This window comes from Oenanthe melanoleuca, chromosome 7 (assembly GCF_029582105.1).
Source record: "Oenanthe melanoleuca isolate GR-GAL-2019-014 chromosome 7, OMel1.0, whole genome shotgun sequence".
NCBI classification, from domain to species: Eukaryota; Metazoa; Chordata; class Aves; order Passeriformes; family Muscicapidae; genus Oenanthe; species Oenanthe melanoleuca.
The window spans coordinates 6,723,067-6,741,225 of record NC_079341.1 but is presented as its reverse complement, the minus strand read 5'-3'; the positions used below and the strand labels follow the sequence as shown (position 1 = coordinate 6,741,225).

At 39.2% G+C, this 18,159-nt stretch overlaps 1 protein-coding gene across 1 annotated transcript in view; it reads left to right on the top strand.

The window, feature by feature from the left end:
• The window catches only part of CALCRL (calcitonin receptor like receptor), a 61,116-nt gene extending 45,680 nt beyond the window's left edge, over positions 1–15,436 (top strand). The window contains exons 11-13 of the mRNA XM_056496175.1: positions 4,845–5,063; positions 5,416–5,457; positions 11,673–15,436. Of these exons, the coding sequence (XP_056352150.1) occupies positions 4,845–5,063; positions 5,416–5,457; positions 11,673–11,894 (483 nt within the window). The 3' untranslated portion in view covers positions 11,895–15,436. The remainder of the gene's footprint in view (positions 1–4,844; positions 5,064–5,415; positions 5,458–11,672) is intronic.
• The last annotated feature ends 2,723 nt before the right edge of the window (positions 15,437–18,159 follow it).

Below are 18,159 nucleotides of genomic sequence, written 5' to 3'. Positions count from 1 at the left end.
GGAGTGCTCATGAAATCTTAGAGCACAGTGTTCTGTGTGTCACCCCAAGTTAATGCCAGCTCTGTTCAGTGCTCACTATAAGTGAAATTCTAGGTGAGTAATTGAGGATATTACTGAATAAAAATCAACCTTGTATGTCAGTTGCACTAGACTGGATTTACCCTATGAAATTCAGTCAGTAGATTGTTGCTAAATAGAAATAGGTGTGTACTTAAACAACTGTCTACATAATGAATATAATTAGCATAGAAGCATTCTGTATGTGATTAGCCCCTGTGTATGGCAGTCATTTATTTTATTGTAACAGAAACCTTGAGCTGATCTGGCCAAACTGTTGGGTCCATGGCTGCTGCCTTTTCTCTCTGCTTTTCAGTTCATAAAAGGAAGTTGATTAAGAATGAAAACCTTAAGTAACTTTATGGAAATAATTTCAATTTCTGATCTACAGTTTCCTCTTCTGTTAACTTGTTAATTAATGCCTGTGGAGGGCATTCTGTGCATAGAGAATTCTCTCAGAAAACCACTGTATAAATCCTGGGATTCTTGTGACTCCATTTTTTATTAACTAGTGAACTTAAAGACTGTGATGATACCATGACACACCTGAGCCCCTCTGTGTGGACAGCCAGAGCAATGCCCATGAAGTTATTGAGAGCTGTGACTCTTGGGCTGTGAATTATTGTTGGTAATCTCTTGTCCTGGCAGTCAGGTTTGCTATATCTGATCATGTAAGGATCAGCTGTGCCCTAATCTGTAAACTTAAACCCAGTTCTAAATCCTTTCAATTTTTGTTCTCTCTGCTTTACACAGAAGATGAAATCCTGTTTGCATAGAAAAGTATAGGGGTTTTTTTTTTTTTAATTTGTGGGTTGTCATTTCTGTTGTCTGGTGTCTCTTCACAGATATATCACTTCAGTAAGGTTCTTTCAAGCTGAACGATAATTTGTATTAGAATTTGTTTTACATAGCAATGTGAAAATTTGTGTTAAAGCTGTAAGACTGTACTATCTTCCATTAAGTGACCTCATTTTAGGATGTAAGGTCTTTTTTTCTCCTTCTAAGCAGTGGCCTCCACAAAATCACACTGCAAGTGGCCAGACTCCTGTGGGATTCGAATGCACTGGATCTGTCCCAAATGATCAAGTCTTGTTTCTATTCAGGGCCACATTCAGAATGTTCTTTGATTTTACTGGAGGCATAATAAATCATCTGTGGGGATGGTCTGGGCAGAGTCTTTGTCCATCCTCTTTTCAATTTACAACTTTGTCCACCTTTGATATTCCTGTATTTTTAATAATCCAACTGAAAGTGTTTATCTTGTATTTTTCTCACCTCAGTATAATCAGTAAATTTATTTGAAAATCATGTAGGAATAACAGATTAAACTGTACATCTTGCCTGTGATGTGAAAGTACTTTAAAGGAGTTGCTTTCCTTTCTGGAAGCAAAAAAAGATGTTTTTTTTCAATTCAGAAAGGACAAGGCAGGGCTAAAGATATTAGATTAAATGCATGTGTTTAGGCTTTGTGAACAGAACCCTCATTTGCTTAAGCAGCTTGCTTGCCAGATACAATTTCCACACTTTACTAAGCATGACCTGCTTTAGTAGACATTTAAGCAACAACATTAAACTGCAAATTAAATAACGAGGGGGAAGACACTGTTTCTATTTGCAGGAGCAGTCTCAAAGAACGTGAAGGGGACTGTCAAGTGGGTGCCAGGGAGAATTGGCAGAAATCAATGGGAATTTAACTCTTGTACATCACTGAAAATCCTACAATTACATAAAGTTTAAAACAACGCTGCTTTTATGGTCCCTGTTGTTACATAACTGTGGTCAGTTCTTCTGCCAAAGAAACAGGAGCAGACATAGGTTGCACTTTGATTGGAATTGTCTTCAGCTCACCATTAAATTACAACTGTCTGCCTAAGCAATCACAATTAAAGAAACAGAGTGGGATTGAGACAGTAGAGAGTGATGTTAGTTTTCATGCTAGACAAATATTGATCAAAATTGAGGGAGGAAGGGAAAAGGAATTGGTTTGCACTTTAGTGAAAGCAGTTGTGATTTCTGTGTAGACTTCAGATGTGCCAGTGCTCTTGTGGTTTTTTTTGTTTGGGTGCCATTGGATTATTTAGTTATGCCATTGTTTATATAAATATTGTTACAGGGATGTTCCTTTCTCCCTGTAATAATGTTATGCATTGGTGTCCCAGTCTGACAGACCATTACAGATGCCAGTTCTGAGTGAAGGTGTGCTAGAAGGAAGTTCAGGTACTCCCTGCTTTGTCTTTCATGTCCTTGTGTTTATTGTGTTTTTAAGCTGAACTCGGTGCCAGGCTTAGGAGTTTAGAAGTTGAATGCTCAGTTGTGTCCAAGCAGGCAAAGATATGGAGCCACACAACTGCATTAAAAGCCAAGCAAAGACTACCAACTCATATCTAAGAATATCTGAGAGCCTCGAGTGAGAATGATATAAATATATATATCATCCTAAGGAAGAATTGAAGCAGAATTTAAACCTCCAAGGATTACTATACTACTTAGTGCAAGCTCAGCATGGAGAAAAGTAGAAATATCATCTGAAGAGAGTTTAATCAAAAACTGCAGCCCCTATTGACTTAGAAACTCAGCTTCATTTCACTGCCACTCCCAAGCCAGAACCTAAATGCTCCTGAGTTTCCAGTATAAGCACCAACACATTTTTTTTTGTCTAGGATTGCCTTCTCTGCCTGTTTCTATTTTTACTCAGTTGCCCTGTTCAGTTTTCAGGTCACTGTGGGGCTGTTGCTGTTTCACTCTGTGTTCATTGTGCAGTTAGCACAACAGAGCTCCTTTGGGCTTTTCCAAACCATCACAGTCAATTTGATGACAATGTGTATGCGAGGAGTTCCACTGCCCTACTTTTGCTTAAATGTAAAAATCTACTCAGCACCTTACTTAAGACCAGGACCTGCTTTCATCATTTTAATTAAAAATTCAGTTCATCCTGATTTCTCTCTTACTTTCTGACAGAAGAGATATTCATCAAAAATTGGTGCTACACACTTGTACTGATGCTTGTCCTGGTCTACTCAGCTCTGCCCCCTGCTTTGCCTCCTCCAGCTTTCTGTTTGCCCTTTTGGCTATTTGCAGACTCTTTGCATGATTAATTTTGTGCATTTTGGTTTTGGTGAGTGAAACAAATAGAAAAACTCTGTGCATATTTTAAAAGAAACAGCTCATTGTGCATATTGTAATAGGAACAGCTATTTATGCCTGGCTGCTGCAACTTTCCTCTCCAGTTAGCACTTAAGGACAGTGTGGAATTGGTCATTCTACCAAAACATGAGAGGGCAGAAAACTCAGTGTTTGAGACATATTAATGTTGAACAAGTAGATTTGAGAAGGATTAAATTTAGAAATGAAGGAAGGACTCATTGTCTGCACGTACTTATAGGAAGTTGGATAGAGATTGTGGGCTACATAAAATCTAAATAAATCCCTCGAGAAAGAATCAGAAGACCTTGGCTGTTTAAACAAAGCTTAAAGGTAGCTGGAGGCTTCCAGGAGAAATTTATGCAGTAGTTTCCTATGTTAAACAACTTCCTGTTAGAATGATTTAAATAGCATGTAAGTAGAATATAAATAACGTCCCATATCTGCAAAGGGCCGTGTTGCTATAATAGCACCCAGCTCTTTATTCTGAAAGCCTGAACTGACAGAAAGAATTCTGCTGGGGCTGGGGCTGTGGAGACAGCGTGACACCCGTGGTCTGAAATGCCTTCCCTGCTTGTATTTGTGCTGCAGCAAGACAGAGCCTCCTCCTAGACCAGGAGTTCTGAGACATTTTAGAAGGGAGTTGTCTGTCTCTCTGTCTGTCTGCCAGCTTCTTCCCCTACCCTCCCTGTCTCTAGCTGTTGGCTAGGCAGACAATCCTCAGAAAGCTGAGGTAGGAGCAGAGCCTGTGTCTCTCCTTTCCATAGTGGCTCCCCAGAGTGCCTCTGTCCTGTCTCTGTGCCTTGGATAAGGATTAGCTGAGCTCTCAGGGTCTCATCCACCTGCAGCTTCCTTCAGGGGCTGTACAGAGATGTGATGGGGTGGGATCATCCCTCAGGCTGCTGCTGCTCTGCTTACTCATCCTTGAGGCATGTGTGTGTGCATCCATACTCATATCTGTGTCTGTGTATCAGGTTTGTGCTTGCTCACAGTGACAGTTTGAGATGTCTTTTCTGGTCAAGAAAAGGAACAGAGATAGACCATTTCTAACAGCAAAAGGCTTTACAACTGTGGAACTAAGCTCAGTAGTGCAAGGGGATGACATAGAGCATCATCTCAGTGCTTGCCCCATTGGCAGCTCTGCTGAAAAAGATCCAACCATTAACTACTGTGAGAATGGCAAATCTAGACTGTTTGTCTAGAGGAATATACAGTTCCTTGTACCAGCATTTTGCCTCTTTTTTTTATTATTCAGATTTTTTTCTTCTCTATAAATTTACTGAATTCATGTTTGAAAAATAAAAAGTAGTTTTTTTGAAGAACCAGATTTAAACACAAGGAGGGAAAAGCGTCATCCTTTCTCTTGACCAATCCTTCACCCATGCACATTTACTGACAGCAGAGAGAGGTGTGTGGATCGTTTCCACTTGCTTGGAGAGTTGGAGGAATGGGTGTGGATACTGGAAGTTAGAGCCGCATCTCAGTTACTTAAGGGTGCTTTCAAAGATGTTTATCTGATATCTCTTGTACAATCACAGTGCTAGCCAAGCAGTGTGAGTTTGTGTTGTCTGGTTTCCAGTCTCACAGAGCAGTGTGTAGGGTTATTTTTCAGACCTCCTTCTCAGTGTCATTTCCTTTCCCGACAGGTGAACCTTTTCTTCCTGCTGAACATCGTCCGTGTTCTCATAACCAAGCTGAAAGACACGCACAAGGCTGAGTCCAACCTGTACATGAAAGCAGTGAGAGCCACCCTGATTCTGGTCCCTCTCCTTGGCATCGAGTTTGTGCTGTTCCCATGGCGACCCGAGGGCAGGATCGCTGAGGAGGTGTATGACTACGTGATGCACATCCTCATGCACTACCAGGTGGGCAGCACACACCCTGCTCACCTGAGCTCACAGCAGTTGGCACAGCAATCAGATTAAAGAGAAATGAAGTGTTATGGCAATTTTTAAAGATCTTCATCCAGTCGTCTTCTCAATGTGCTTGCTGAATTTTCATTTAATTGCCTTCCAATTTTCAAAGAAAAGAAACATATGGCAGAAAGCTGGGCCCATATTTTTAGTGACCTATTTTTAAAAATAATTCATCATGTTTACATTTGCTCTGCATTTTCTCTGGTACCTATATCTGAATTTTATCAGAAACCTTTAATTATCTCACACCTGAAGTACCCCATATGCATATGAATTAAAGCAGAATCTTTTTATCTTGCAGGGTCTACTGGTGGCTACAATTTTCTGCTTCTTTAATGGCGAGGTAGAGTAACAACTTTATCTATAATAATTTTTCTTTTTATATGTTTTTGTTTCAGCAATTAAGGAGGTGGTAATATTTTTTAAGTTTCTTTCTAAATATGTCTAAATTAAAAGAAGAAAACAAAGTGTCAGGATGCCAAGAGCAGAGCTTGGAAAGGACTGTGCCATCATTCATGGCACCATTAAGTGTGTTAGGACTGATTCTTGGGTGCTAAGCTATACACACACATTTGTCTTGATTAAGAAATTGAAGACAGCAGTTGTCACTTTGCTATAAAGTCCATATAAATATCATAGCATTGCAAAGCAGTTAACACTCAGAAGGTTTATTTGACTGTGTTGGAAGCTGGACAGGATGTTGTCCTGGAGAATCACTGCTTGGTCCTTCTGTAGCAGGAGCAGGACACACTGCACCTTGCTGGGCTGGGGTGTGGCTGTACCCCATGGCAGGGGGCTGGAATTAGATGGTCACCAAGGTCTCTTCCAACCAAACTCCTTCTATGAGTCTGGGATTGTTTTATAATGCTCTCTGGGAAAATTTTAGGCTGTGGTTTAGAAAAGTGTTTTTTAGCACAAGTGAAAAGCATTATTCCAAGAGTCAGACCTTAACAGCATGGTGCACTTAGGGGAGGAATTTGTGTGGGTTAAAAGTGCATGTTTAAGGTACCATGGTCAGCCAGTTCCAAGGACAAACCTTATTCTGACATTAGAGGTTTGTGTCAGGTTTCAGTAATAGATGGTATTGATCCTGTTGAAGCTAACAAGTCTTGCTGTTATCTTGGATAGGTTAAGGTCCTTGGAGTGCACAGGGTGACTTTCATGTAGAAACTCTTGCCCCAGGCTGTAGAGAGTACACTTCCAGAGGCTTAGTGCCAGAGATCAAAGTAGTAGAAAGGCTAAAAAAATAGATCTGAAATTCTTAGTTGCTCTTGCTTGCAAAAAACATCCCAGCAACCCCAAAACAAATGAACAAAACTACCTCCACCAAAAAAAACAAACTGGTAATTTGCCAAAGCTTTTGGCAGAAGAACAATTACAATGCTATCCTTATTCCTACACATCTGTTTGCTCATTTGTTCTGCATTTAGCATGGTTACAGTATGGGCTGTAAGCAGAAATGTGGGAGTAACCAGATGTTTTCCTAAGACTGAGCCCTTAGGGTTTTTAATCAGATGTTCTGTAATTGTGTCAGTGTGTTTCCATAGTGTTATTGGGCAGTAATTTTTACTCACAGGTAAATATTTGGCTAGAACTCACTCATGTAGGTTGCCCTTCCTTCTTTTCCCAAGTCCAAAGCTGACAGAATTACAATGAAACTACCATGGGCTTTGAAGGTTTATTTGTATCTTTCTTGTGTATCCCCCCACCCAAATGCATGAGTCTCACTGATTTTTTTCCAAGGAGCCAGAAAAGATGAAGATAGGCTTTCTCTGAGTTCAGTGGGTGTGGGGCAGGGGCCTTGACCTGATTTTACCATAGGGTAGATGCAGGTTCAACCTGCTCATAGATTTGCTTCAAAGCAAGAATGTAATTAAGTGTTCTGGATCAGATCTGATCAGATTGCCCTCACTCTGCATTGACATTTCACACACACTTTCTACAGAGTAGAAAGCTCAGGATGCCTTCAGATTGCCATAGTATAGTTCAGAATGCCTTCAAAGAACAGGTATTTGGAAAAAAATCCATTTGTTCTGCTGCAGTGGAAAATTAGGGAGGAGGGGTGGAAAACCTTGACATTTCTGTTTTTATGAAAGAACATTGTCCGATGCTCAATTCTGTCTTCATCCTCGTGCCTCTTTCAAGGCTGTTTTTAATTTTAAATTGTGATTGAGATTGAAATCCATTCCTGTATCTGTTAATATTCTTTTGCTTAAAACTCATACTTTTTAGTATATCCTCTTCTGCTGTGTAAGAAAAACCAAACCTGAGTCATCCTCTAAATTCACCATGGACTCATCAGTAGTAAAAGATGAACTCTTCCACAACTCCTACAAATGCTAATAAGTGAATCACTGCCTGAATATCTACTGGCAGAATAATGTTTAAAGGAGGACTTAGGTATTTGAACATTAATTAATTTAGGAATTCAATTTTTGGACCATAGATCTGGATTTTTTAAGCACACATATCTGTATTTGCTCTCTAGAGAGTGGAAACTTATGCTTTTTAAACCACTTTTGGGTTCAGTGCTTCACTGACCACTATTTGCTTTTTTAAAATTATTTTCAGTACACCTTGTTCAAGAAGGACTCAGTGTTTTATAAACAACTGTATCAGTAAGGAAATCCAAAGGGACAATGTAGGTAGGGGAAAATGTCAGCACAGAAAAGATGTGTTTCCTTTGTGTCCTAAAAGGTTCTGGCCATGGCAAGTGGGGCTGCAGGCACTCGCCTGCTCCCCTGCAGTCACAGCAGGGCCTGAACAGAACCTGCAGCTGCAGCTTAGCTGGGCTGCACAGGGGATGCTGCTCATCCCCCTTCCCAGCAACACCTCCTGAGAGACTACAGGAGGAGCAGCACTTGGCTGCACCGAGTCTATGTTTTAAAGGTGATGCTGACCATGGAATTGACTCTTGGAGTGACAGTGAGGCAGAGATTCCCATTGGGGTATTAGCAATTAAAAAATGCTAAAAGCACTAATTTCTTTCTAAGTCTCAGCCTTTCCCAGCTGTTACTGTACATTTTAGTGTATTCTTCACCAAATATCAGGAGCCAAATCCTGTTCAAGCAAGACACTTCTGGCCAAAAAGTAAACAAAAGTGATCTGCTAGGATAGAACTTCAGTGAAGATAAATTAAGAAATGCAAGAAAAAATAGCTGGTATGTGGTGCTGACTGTAGCTAAGGAACACCTCCAGTTTGCTGAGCAGAGCAGCCAGGGATGGCCTGTCAAATCCAGTTCTTAGAGGCACTGCAGCTGTTGGTCACAAACCTCCTCCAGACAGGGTGGATGTGCAAGCCCTTCAGCTTGGATCTTCTGTGGCAGGGCTTCCCCATGGACTCTCACATTCTGCTCTTGGGCCAGGACCCCACAGAGTAAGCTGCTCTCAACACCATGTGTTCCAGTTTCAGATGGCCTTAGCATGGCTTTTGGGGTCATACAGGCTGTGGTCAGAGGAGAAGCTTGTCCTGGATCTCTGATAAACCAGTAGAAATATTCCTGTGGAAATTTTAATAACAGGTGCTATAATTACCTACATGATCTGTGTAAGCCTTGTGGGGCTTGTTTGCTTTTTTCTTCTTTCATTTCACTGCTCTACAGAAATGTTGCCATGAAGATCATTGTCTCAGGTTTGCAAGGTTATACAATCTGTTGTACAATAGATGAGATAGATAAGGTTGTGTTGTGGTTTGGTTTGTTGTTTTTTTTTCTCCTGGTTGGCTACTGCGCTGTTTAATTTGTCTGATATTCAACGTCAAGCTACCAGTGTTAAAGGGCTGACTGAAAGGAGTCCTTCCTGCAAACTCATCAAATCCAGCCATTTTAAGTTATAAGGTGAGAAAGAAAGAAAGACTCTCCCAGCTGTAACCAGCATCTCTGTTAATGACTGAGAAACACATATTATTTCAATACTTTTCATTCAATGCTTTCCTTAATATCCTTTCTTCTTACAAAGTTCTACCCCTCCTGAGCTAAATTTACAGCTCTGTGCCACTGCTGAAAGCTGAGGAGAAGGTGGTAAAAGTTCTATTCTCTCTCTGTGGGCAGACACACACATTGTTAAATAGAATGTAATCAATTTTTCCCACCTTTTTCTACAACTGCTTGGAAGGTTAGAGAAGACTGAAAGGCATTCACAAGAGGTGAAAGGATATAAGACCCTCCAAGAGCAGACACACAGCAGGACAGAGATGCAGTCCTGATTCAGCAGTAACAGAAAGGTTTTGGGAAGAATGCCAGGAATACATGGCTCAGTTAGAAATGCATGGAGCAGAGTGATGGGGCAGGCACAGAGGAAATGCTGTTCTCCTGTACAGGAAACCCTTTTTATAGCTCTCTGTCCCTGCCGTGGAGCAGCTGGACTGCTTTTCCCTGGCAGTAGCCCCAAGAGACTTGTCTTGCAGGGATGCTGGTGGCTCTCAGGAGCTCTGGAATCCTTTGGGTATCCTTTAGGACTGGTTAACAAATGTTATTAACAAGCAAAAATAAGATGAACAATTGTTACTGAAGTAACCACGAGAAGTGTGGGAGAGGACTGGAGTGTGTAATTTGGCAAGCCTAGATTATCTCCCAGCTCTGCCAAGACACTTCTTTGACCTTGTTAAGTCACTTAGTTTCAGTTGCTGGCATTTTCCCCACCTCCAGCCTGTCTTGTCTAAAGTGAAAATTGCTCAATGTGTAATTTTTTGCATGTGTGTCTACATTCTAGCTGAGCTTATTGAAGTAACTGGATGTGAAAGGAGAACAAATAGGACATAGCTTAGAGATGAACACTGATTGATTGATTCCAAACTAAATTCCAAGCTTCCCTCTTGGAAAAGCTGGAATTTTGAATATGTTTCTTGTCTTGCCTTTATGCTAGATTACAGGAGATGCAAAGGTTGAAGGTTAAGGTTATGTATTGGCTCTATTCTAAGGTTCTATGCAATGCAAATATTAATTAATCAAAAACTTCCCATGCTAAAACAAGAGCTCTGCGTTTAGACTCTGAAAGAAATACAGAATTTTGATATGAAAAGCAATAAGATCTGAAACTCAAAAGTATTAAGATAGTTGATTTCTCATGGTTTGAAGATGTGTTTAGGTGTTTGGAATGGATTGGAAAGTTTTTATGAACAGTAAGAGAGAGCACTTCCTTTGCCCTAAAATGCTATTTTGTTAATTGCTTTATAGTTCTTTCCTTATTCTTTGATATTTCCTTGTAAAGGAATTGAGAAATGTGAAGTTCTCCTTTAAACACAGGTTTCTGATACCAGACTGCAGGAAGTCTAAAAACTACATCCCTTCTCTTGTATTTATTTTTATTGTTCATCATTAAAGCCAGAGTAAAATTAGACAAAAGGAGCCATTGTGTGAGGGAAATGGAAAGCAAACATAAACCCTGAAGACATATGGAAAATCCTAAAAATATTTGCCTACAATATAAACAATTAACTGGGGCTGTCACTGTTCACTGGTTAGCAGTTAGGACTGCTTTCTGTACAAAGTTTGGCTGAAAAGGAAATTAAATATTCATGGCCTGTAGGCAGTTTTTTAACATAGAAAAATGCTTAAAAAAGCAACAGCAGGAGCTGTTACCATTGTTAGCATTCCCCACTTGGCATCTTCCCTGAAAGACTAATTCCATGTGAATTTCATGAATGTGACACCTCATCCACTCTGCACAGGTGTTTAACCATACTGGGGGGGAGGAAGGCCATGACAAACATCACATCCTTTCACTGGAGATGTGTAAACCAATGGGGGCTTCAGCTATTTTATCAGCTTTATTTTTAACTCTGGTAGAAATGTGGAGTTCAGGAAGTTGTCCTTCTAGTCATTTGCTTAAGGTACAGTCAGAAATTGGGAAAGACTGATTTGTGCCAAAATCATAGTAAATGTAAATTATGGTATGTCGAGAGTAAATGAATTTACAGCTGCTGAGGATGTGGCCTTTTGAAAATAAGCATGAACAGAATTTACCTTTTTCACCTCTGTTTCTGATCTGTCTACACTGGACTGCAGTTCACAGGGGAGCAAGCAGAAAACTGGGTGACCTCCTGTAACCTGTGCTTTTTCTAGCAGTACACTGGGATTGCCATTATGTCACACCAAATTTTCTGAAAAATAATGCTTACCTAAGTGGTGACTAATTCAGAACATCTCAAATGCTAAATGGCATGTAGGCAGGTGATGAAGCTAAAATCATAGGGTGTAGTTAAAGAGAAGTGGTAAAGGGTTAAGGTAAAGGGTTTTGAATTTGAGGTTTAATAGTATAGTAATGGGTATGGGACAAGATGGAGGATTTTGTTTTGGTGTTCATCTTCCTTCCTCGAGGTTTCGGGCAGTAGTTTCTGGTTGGTCAGTGTCACACTGAGGGTCACGAGAAGTTAATTATTAGGTTAAAAGGATAAATAATATAGGTGTTAATTTTCAATTGGACTGTTTAGCTTTAAGTAGCAGCTGGATCTCGCTCCAGTTTTCCTCGCAGAAATGCTTGTCCAGGTGTCTCATTTGCTGAGACACCGTAGCCGTGTCCCTCACGCAGCCCAGAGCTCTCACCCCGCTCTGTTTGCAGGTGCAGGCCGTGCTGAGGCGGCACTGGAACCAGTACAAGATCCAGTTTGAGCACAGCTTCAGCCACTCGGACGCCATGCGCACGGCGTCCTACACCGTGTCCACCATCAGCGACGTGCAGGGCTACGGCTACGGCCACGAGGGCGCCGGCGAGCACCTCAACGGCAAGGGCTACCACGACATGGACGGCGTGGCGCTCAAGCCTGACAAGCTCTACGGCTGAGGCTGCCCCGCTGCCCCAGTGACTTCATGGCCAGAGCACCTCACCTGCGTGGGGTGTGGGTATGCTCCTGAATGATGCAAGCTCAACCAACACCTTTCTCATACATCTGTGTGTGTGTATATGTATATATATATATATATATATATATATATATGTATGCAGACATGCATAGATATGTATGTTTGTGTTTCTGTGTATCTATACAGTATGGACATCTGTACATATATATATCTATATATGTATGTGCATTTATATAAGGATACAAACTTTGCCTCTTCAGTTTCTACTGTGTAGACAAAGTTGGCAAATTTTTGTACAAAGGGAATCAATGAAGGATTTCTTATTTTCTTGGAAGTTTGTATAAGACTGTGCTGTGTTGAAGCCACTTCATTTGCCTATAGAATCTTAGAGTGTAAATACCATACTCTGTTGTCTTAATTCAACCTAAAATAGAACAAAGCAAAATGGTTTAAGTAGGTGCAATAACAACATTAAGTTTTCCAGGTTCTTTTTTTTTTTTGGTCCAGCATTTGTTTGGCTGTCAGAAAAGCCCGACAGGTAATCTGAGGTAACAGATTCAAAGATAGATATGCTGTTTTGATCAAAGAGGTTGATGTTTTGATTTGTTCTCTTCCCACTGTTTTACGCCAAGCACAGAGACACCGCTTCCAGTATTAGCCTTGATGTGCTTCTGTACTGCAATGTAATATCTTGCACCAAGATTTGAGCAATTTTATTTAAGCTGTTTCAGGATATTCAGAAGTCTCTCCTTCTCCTGAATTGTATGGAAGTTTCTTCTGGGTTTAACAAAGACAAGACTGATGAGGCCTCACTGCCAGAGAGCAAAGGAGTAACCTGAGTCACTGTAAGTCTCTCCAGACACTGATAGCAGCTGGTGGAACTTCACTGTCTGCTTAAGGAATTTACTCAGCTGGAGAAGATCATGTACCGAATATGTTTTAACATTGTTCTGATTTTACATTTATGTATTTTCCTGGCCATATGCTTGATAACTTATTCCTTCATTCTTGGGCAAAGTTTTGATTAATTCTGTGGCTATTTTTGTTATCTGAGATGAGCATACAAGACTGAACACAGTGCACATGATATACTACCTTTAAAGCCAGTATGTGAGACTCAGACTCATCAAGCAAACTAATGTTAGTAATTCTTATTATTTGGAAAATCCAGTATAAAGTTTGTATTATAAAGGTTCAAAACTTTATGGATTGAGAATTTCAATATTATTTTTGATTGGTTGATTCTGAATCTCTGTCTCAGTTAATTGGCTAAGAACAGAACTTTATATATTGTTTCTTTGGTTCTGCTGGTGTATAAAGGTCTCTCTGAAAACTAGGAGGTTGTCAGGAAGGTCTTGAGAAAATGTGTCTTTATAGAAATTTATATTTTTGTTAAATCTTTATGCTTTAAAGAAATAGCAGTTTTGTTAAGTGAAATGACAAAAATGCTTAAGAATGAGGGCACGAAACGAGGTGAGTTCACTGAAAATTAAAAAAATATAAGAAAAATTTTATACATTTCATTTGCAGCTAAATCTGCTTGAAGTGGGGAAAAACCAAAGTTAGGCAGAAGAAGAAATAAATGCTGGAGCTGTGACAGACAGTCCAGTCAAAAAATTGGAAGACAGTTCATTCTGAGACTAGTTTGAAATTTGCATATGAAATTATTGTATACAAAACATCTTGACTTTGGCATTTAAACATTTTTGTCAGTAGCTTTTCTCTATGCTTCATTAGTGTCTAGGTAATTTTTGGTGTTCATCAGTTTCTGACTTCATAAGGCATTAAATGCTTTGTACTTAGAAAACATTAGGAGGATGTGGCAAGTTCATGCCACTTGCATATTCCTTTAGGTTTTTTTTACAGTTCTTATATCTGGAGTTTGAATATAGAAAGTGTTTTATTAATGATTTAGTTTCACAATATAGAATCTCAGCTAGGATGCACAAATAAAGATTTCTCCTCTTCTGCAGGGCTGTCTGGTCAGTTGATGGGAATGATTTGAAGAATCTGTTGCATTGTGTAGTGTAGAGCAGTGTGAGGTCTGGCAATCAGATGTCACAGTCTCCTAAATTTTATGAGTGACAATAAAAACGTCTGCTACAACATGACAAGAGGCTGCTTAAACTCTGCTTGCTGATCTTTGTAGTGTTATTTAAAATTTGTGCAATGTTCTGAAGATATCAGTGGTGCAGAAAATCCCTGCTCTGGTGTAGCAGTTTTATATTTGTGGGACCAGATCACCAGCTGGTATAAATCTGTCTTGAGCCCCCTTGCAGGATCTGCAGGTACCACTGAGACTCAAAGCCCAGACATGTGTCTGTCCATTTTAATGTGCTGTAAGCCATTTATGGAACATTATTAGACAATTATTTCATGGTACCTGGTGGATTTTTGCAATTAACACATGGTTGGTTTGGAGTGTGATACAGTATTAGACTTTAAGTTTAATTCTCAGAGAGGCAGTTTAAATTTAACAGACTATAGATTTTGTCATTTAATATATATTTCTAATTGCCCTGTGTCTGCTATTAAAGAAATTTGTAACAGTAATTTAGGAGGAAAAATTGTTTTTTTACAAAATTTGTCCTACTTCTAGATGGACAATCACTGCTTCCTTCTAGGCCCATGCCCCCATCTTCACTTTGGGAAAGAAACACATCCTGCTGGATGTGCAGGAAAATCTTTCTGGCTGTGAAGGGTCACACAGTATAGCAGAGCTATATTTCCCCTCTCCTGCTGAGGTTAGCTAGTTTGCATTGGAAAATACCAATTCCCTATTTTGTCTTCCTACCTCACCTTTTTCAGTTTCTACATAGCTAAGAGAAGGGTTTGCTTCTTAAAATGTTTTTCTGTCACTGTAAGGTAAAAATCAAATCCTTATGCTGATTTCTTATGGCTCTCTTCTACTTTACAGAATGTTGTAGTCCAGACCTGTATTGTCTGGGATGGAAGTAAACTCTTGGTGAGGCTGTGAGATTCCTCTGAACATGCAGATTGTTTGTTTATTACCTGTTACTATTTGCTGTTTCTTTTTCTCTTATTATTTAGGGAGGATTTATTGTATCATCCTACAGGGGCTACAGCAAGAGTTGTCTTATATTTGTTATCTGTCACACCAGCATGTTAGGATTCAATGAGAGAAAAATGTCTATTTTTAATGCTACTGTCTTCAATTAATAAATGGCTGCATTGCAGGGTTGTTTAATGTTGGTATTTATGTAATGCAGTTTTTCATGGTGGTGATCTACAAGAGTATTTGGCTGTAGAAATGCTGCAACATGTACTCCTTTTGATGTCAAGAAACATTTGGGCTGGCAACCAGGCAACATTCATTTCTTGTACTATGTAAATAAGATTAATAGAAGCTATGCATTGTATTTATTGCTTACACTAAGAACAAAATGGAAAAAATGTGAAGTTGTTTTTTTGGTTGTTCATTTTCACCTTGTTCATATGAATCATGCATTTTAATTGCTGAGAGAAGTATTGTTTCTGATCAATAAAATATTACTCCATTTATTCATCTCTCTTGTGCTGTAATATAACAAAGCTGATCTAAATTGGCTTTCACAGATGTCTTAACTCTGTGATAGCAAAATATTAACGCAGGGAGAAAATAGAGTTACTGACATTATTCTGGTTTTAAGTGTTCTTCTATACTTATATTTAATAGAGTGCTGAATTTCTGGAGGAAGTTGGTACAGATAATATATATAATACATAATACTGGACATAAAATTATTTACCTGACAGTTTCATATTCCTATTCCTTGTCTTCTGAATCCACCTTTTAATAAAAAGTTATTAATACTTACTTATATTAAGCCAAATGTCTGTTTCATCAGGAACTAACAGCAGAGCTGAGACTAAATTGAGTTTATCTACTTTCTCCATCCTATCACTCGAGGTGGAGGTAGACAAGCAAACCTGAGCTCAAAGAAAGAACCCAAGCAATGTTTAACCTTAGCAGGGGATCTTAAATACTGGGTGTTAATACAACTATCTGCCTGTCACCACTATTTAAAGTGTGCTAATATCAATCCAAAAAATGCAATAGCTCCTGCCTCCCTTTGTGACTTCTAAGCAGGAGCCTGTAATTCCATGTAGGTTTTTTTGATCTTCAGGTCCTAGGACCAAATGTCAGGCAGTGGAAATTGTTACAGGCTCTACTTATACTAAATCATGTCTATTCCTTCAGTTCTCTACTAATACTACCCATTACTGAATCTCTGTGTTTACAGAGTTAGAACTGTTCCATTTAACAATTACTCTATAGTGTCATACAAGTAACTATAGAGAAGTAAATCCAGTGCCCCAAATCCAAAAGCTGCTCCTTAAAACATTTTACTGTAACTCATGTCCAGCAGTAGAAAAGGAGCAGTAGCATTTTCCAGTGCAGTATAGGTGCCCAAAAGCAATTAAACACAGCATCCTAACCTCCTCAGACAAAACAGTGATCCTTACATTTTATATGTAACTTTGAAAGAGGAAATGTTTTATAGCACAAGTAGCCTCACAATAATTGAAACAAACTGACCAATATCCCATCAATATTGACACAGAATCCCATTCCACTCTCTGCAAGATACAAAGAAAATATTCCAACTACTCCAATAGTGTATCTTGCACACTCTTTTCATGGCAGTCACCACTGAAACAGGGTTCTAAACCAAAGTTTTAGCTTTTGATAATAACCTGACTCTAAACATCTAAATTATACGAAAATAAAAAATTCATTTTGAATTAGACAAAATCCACTCCAAAATGAGTCTGACTGCAAATGCAGGGGTGACAGATCCCTGCTTATAATTGCAATTAACTATGAATCACCCTACAGCTGCAGCTCTTTAACATCTTTTAAACCATACTCCCTAAATGAAAAATTCCAATTCAGCCACATGGAGTTCAAGTGTCATTTGAGGCAAATTACATACAAGATTCTTTTTTAATTAAACTCAGTTTTATCATTGCCCCCTAAATTTTAAAGATATTTTCAACTACTATTTCTAATGACTACTTCAAAGTTTTCTTCCCCTCAACAAGATTCACCACCCTAAATGAAAACTCTTACAAAGGGGAAAATATCATATGATTATTGCTAATTCCTTTGAAGCTTAATACATTGTTTTGAATTTAACAAAACACTAATAAAAAAAATCAAAGCCTCTGTATTGTTAATTCCTGACTTAAGATGAACAACTTTTCCTGGAAATTCAGATTTCACAATCAGTATCAAAATAAAAAAATTGCCAGAAAGGAAAAAAGTGCCCAGAGGTGCTGGGGTCCCTGGTGCTTGGTGAATCCAAGTTTCAATGGTGGATTCAGGCAATTTAAACCGAGTTCTTCCCTGGGAAGGAGCCAGGAGCAAACCCTTCTCTGCAGAGAACTGGTTTGACCAGTGTTTGGGCCAGAGTCCAGCAAGGAATCCCAAAGTTGTACAGCAAATGCATAATTATAAGCCATGCACAAATTATCAAAGTAGAAAACAGGCTTGAACACAAGTATTCATGTACATGTTTAGTTCCTTACCTTGATATTTGCAAATGAAAGGTGACAAACGTTTGCCTGTAGCAGAGAAACTCCTTCCAAAGGTTCTCCATGCATTGGAGAGGAATCACTGTAAAGTGGTGGTGTCTGACACAGTGAAGTCCATAGACAGCTGTTCCATACTGTGACAGTCCACTGTTATCTCCAGTAGTTTTGTATATAAATATTTAAGAAAACAAAATACTGAATTAGTAGGGAATAACAATATTTAGATGTTACAAAAAGTAGATTGCACTAAACAGAAATAGCTATCAGAGAGTTAACACAATAAACATGATGATAAAAAAACTTTGCTGGATATGAGGGAATTAGAGCAAAGGGGCCAAAAAGTAGAATGAACTGTTCTGTGCCTATTTATTTTTTTAAATGTGCTATAAAAAGTTTTCAGAGTATTGCTACCTTTCAAACCACATATTTATAGACTTAGAAAAATTATAATGACTTTGTCCTTTATGCTCCCCTGGATGTAGACCTGGATGATCAGAGAAGAGCTAGGAGCACAGATACCTAATCACATTTTCCTTAGCTAACCTTGAACAGGAGCCAGATACGTGCATTTAGCAGAGGGCTCCAAAGAGTTTTTGGCTGGGTTTCCTGGAGGGCTCTGCAGCCATGAATTCCACAGAGCAGTGTCCATACCTGACTTGTTCCTGCTGCTCCCATCCTGTGACACCCAATGACTCCAGGAGTTGTCC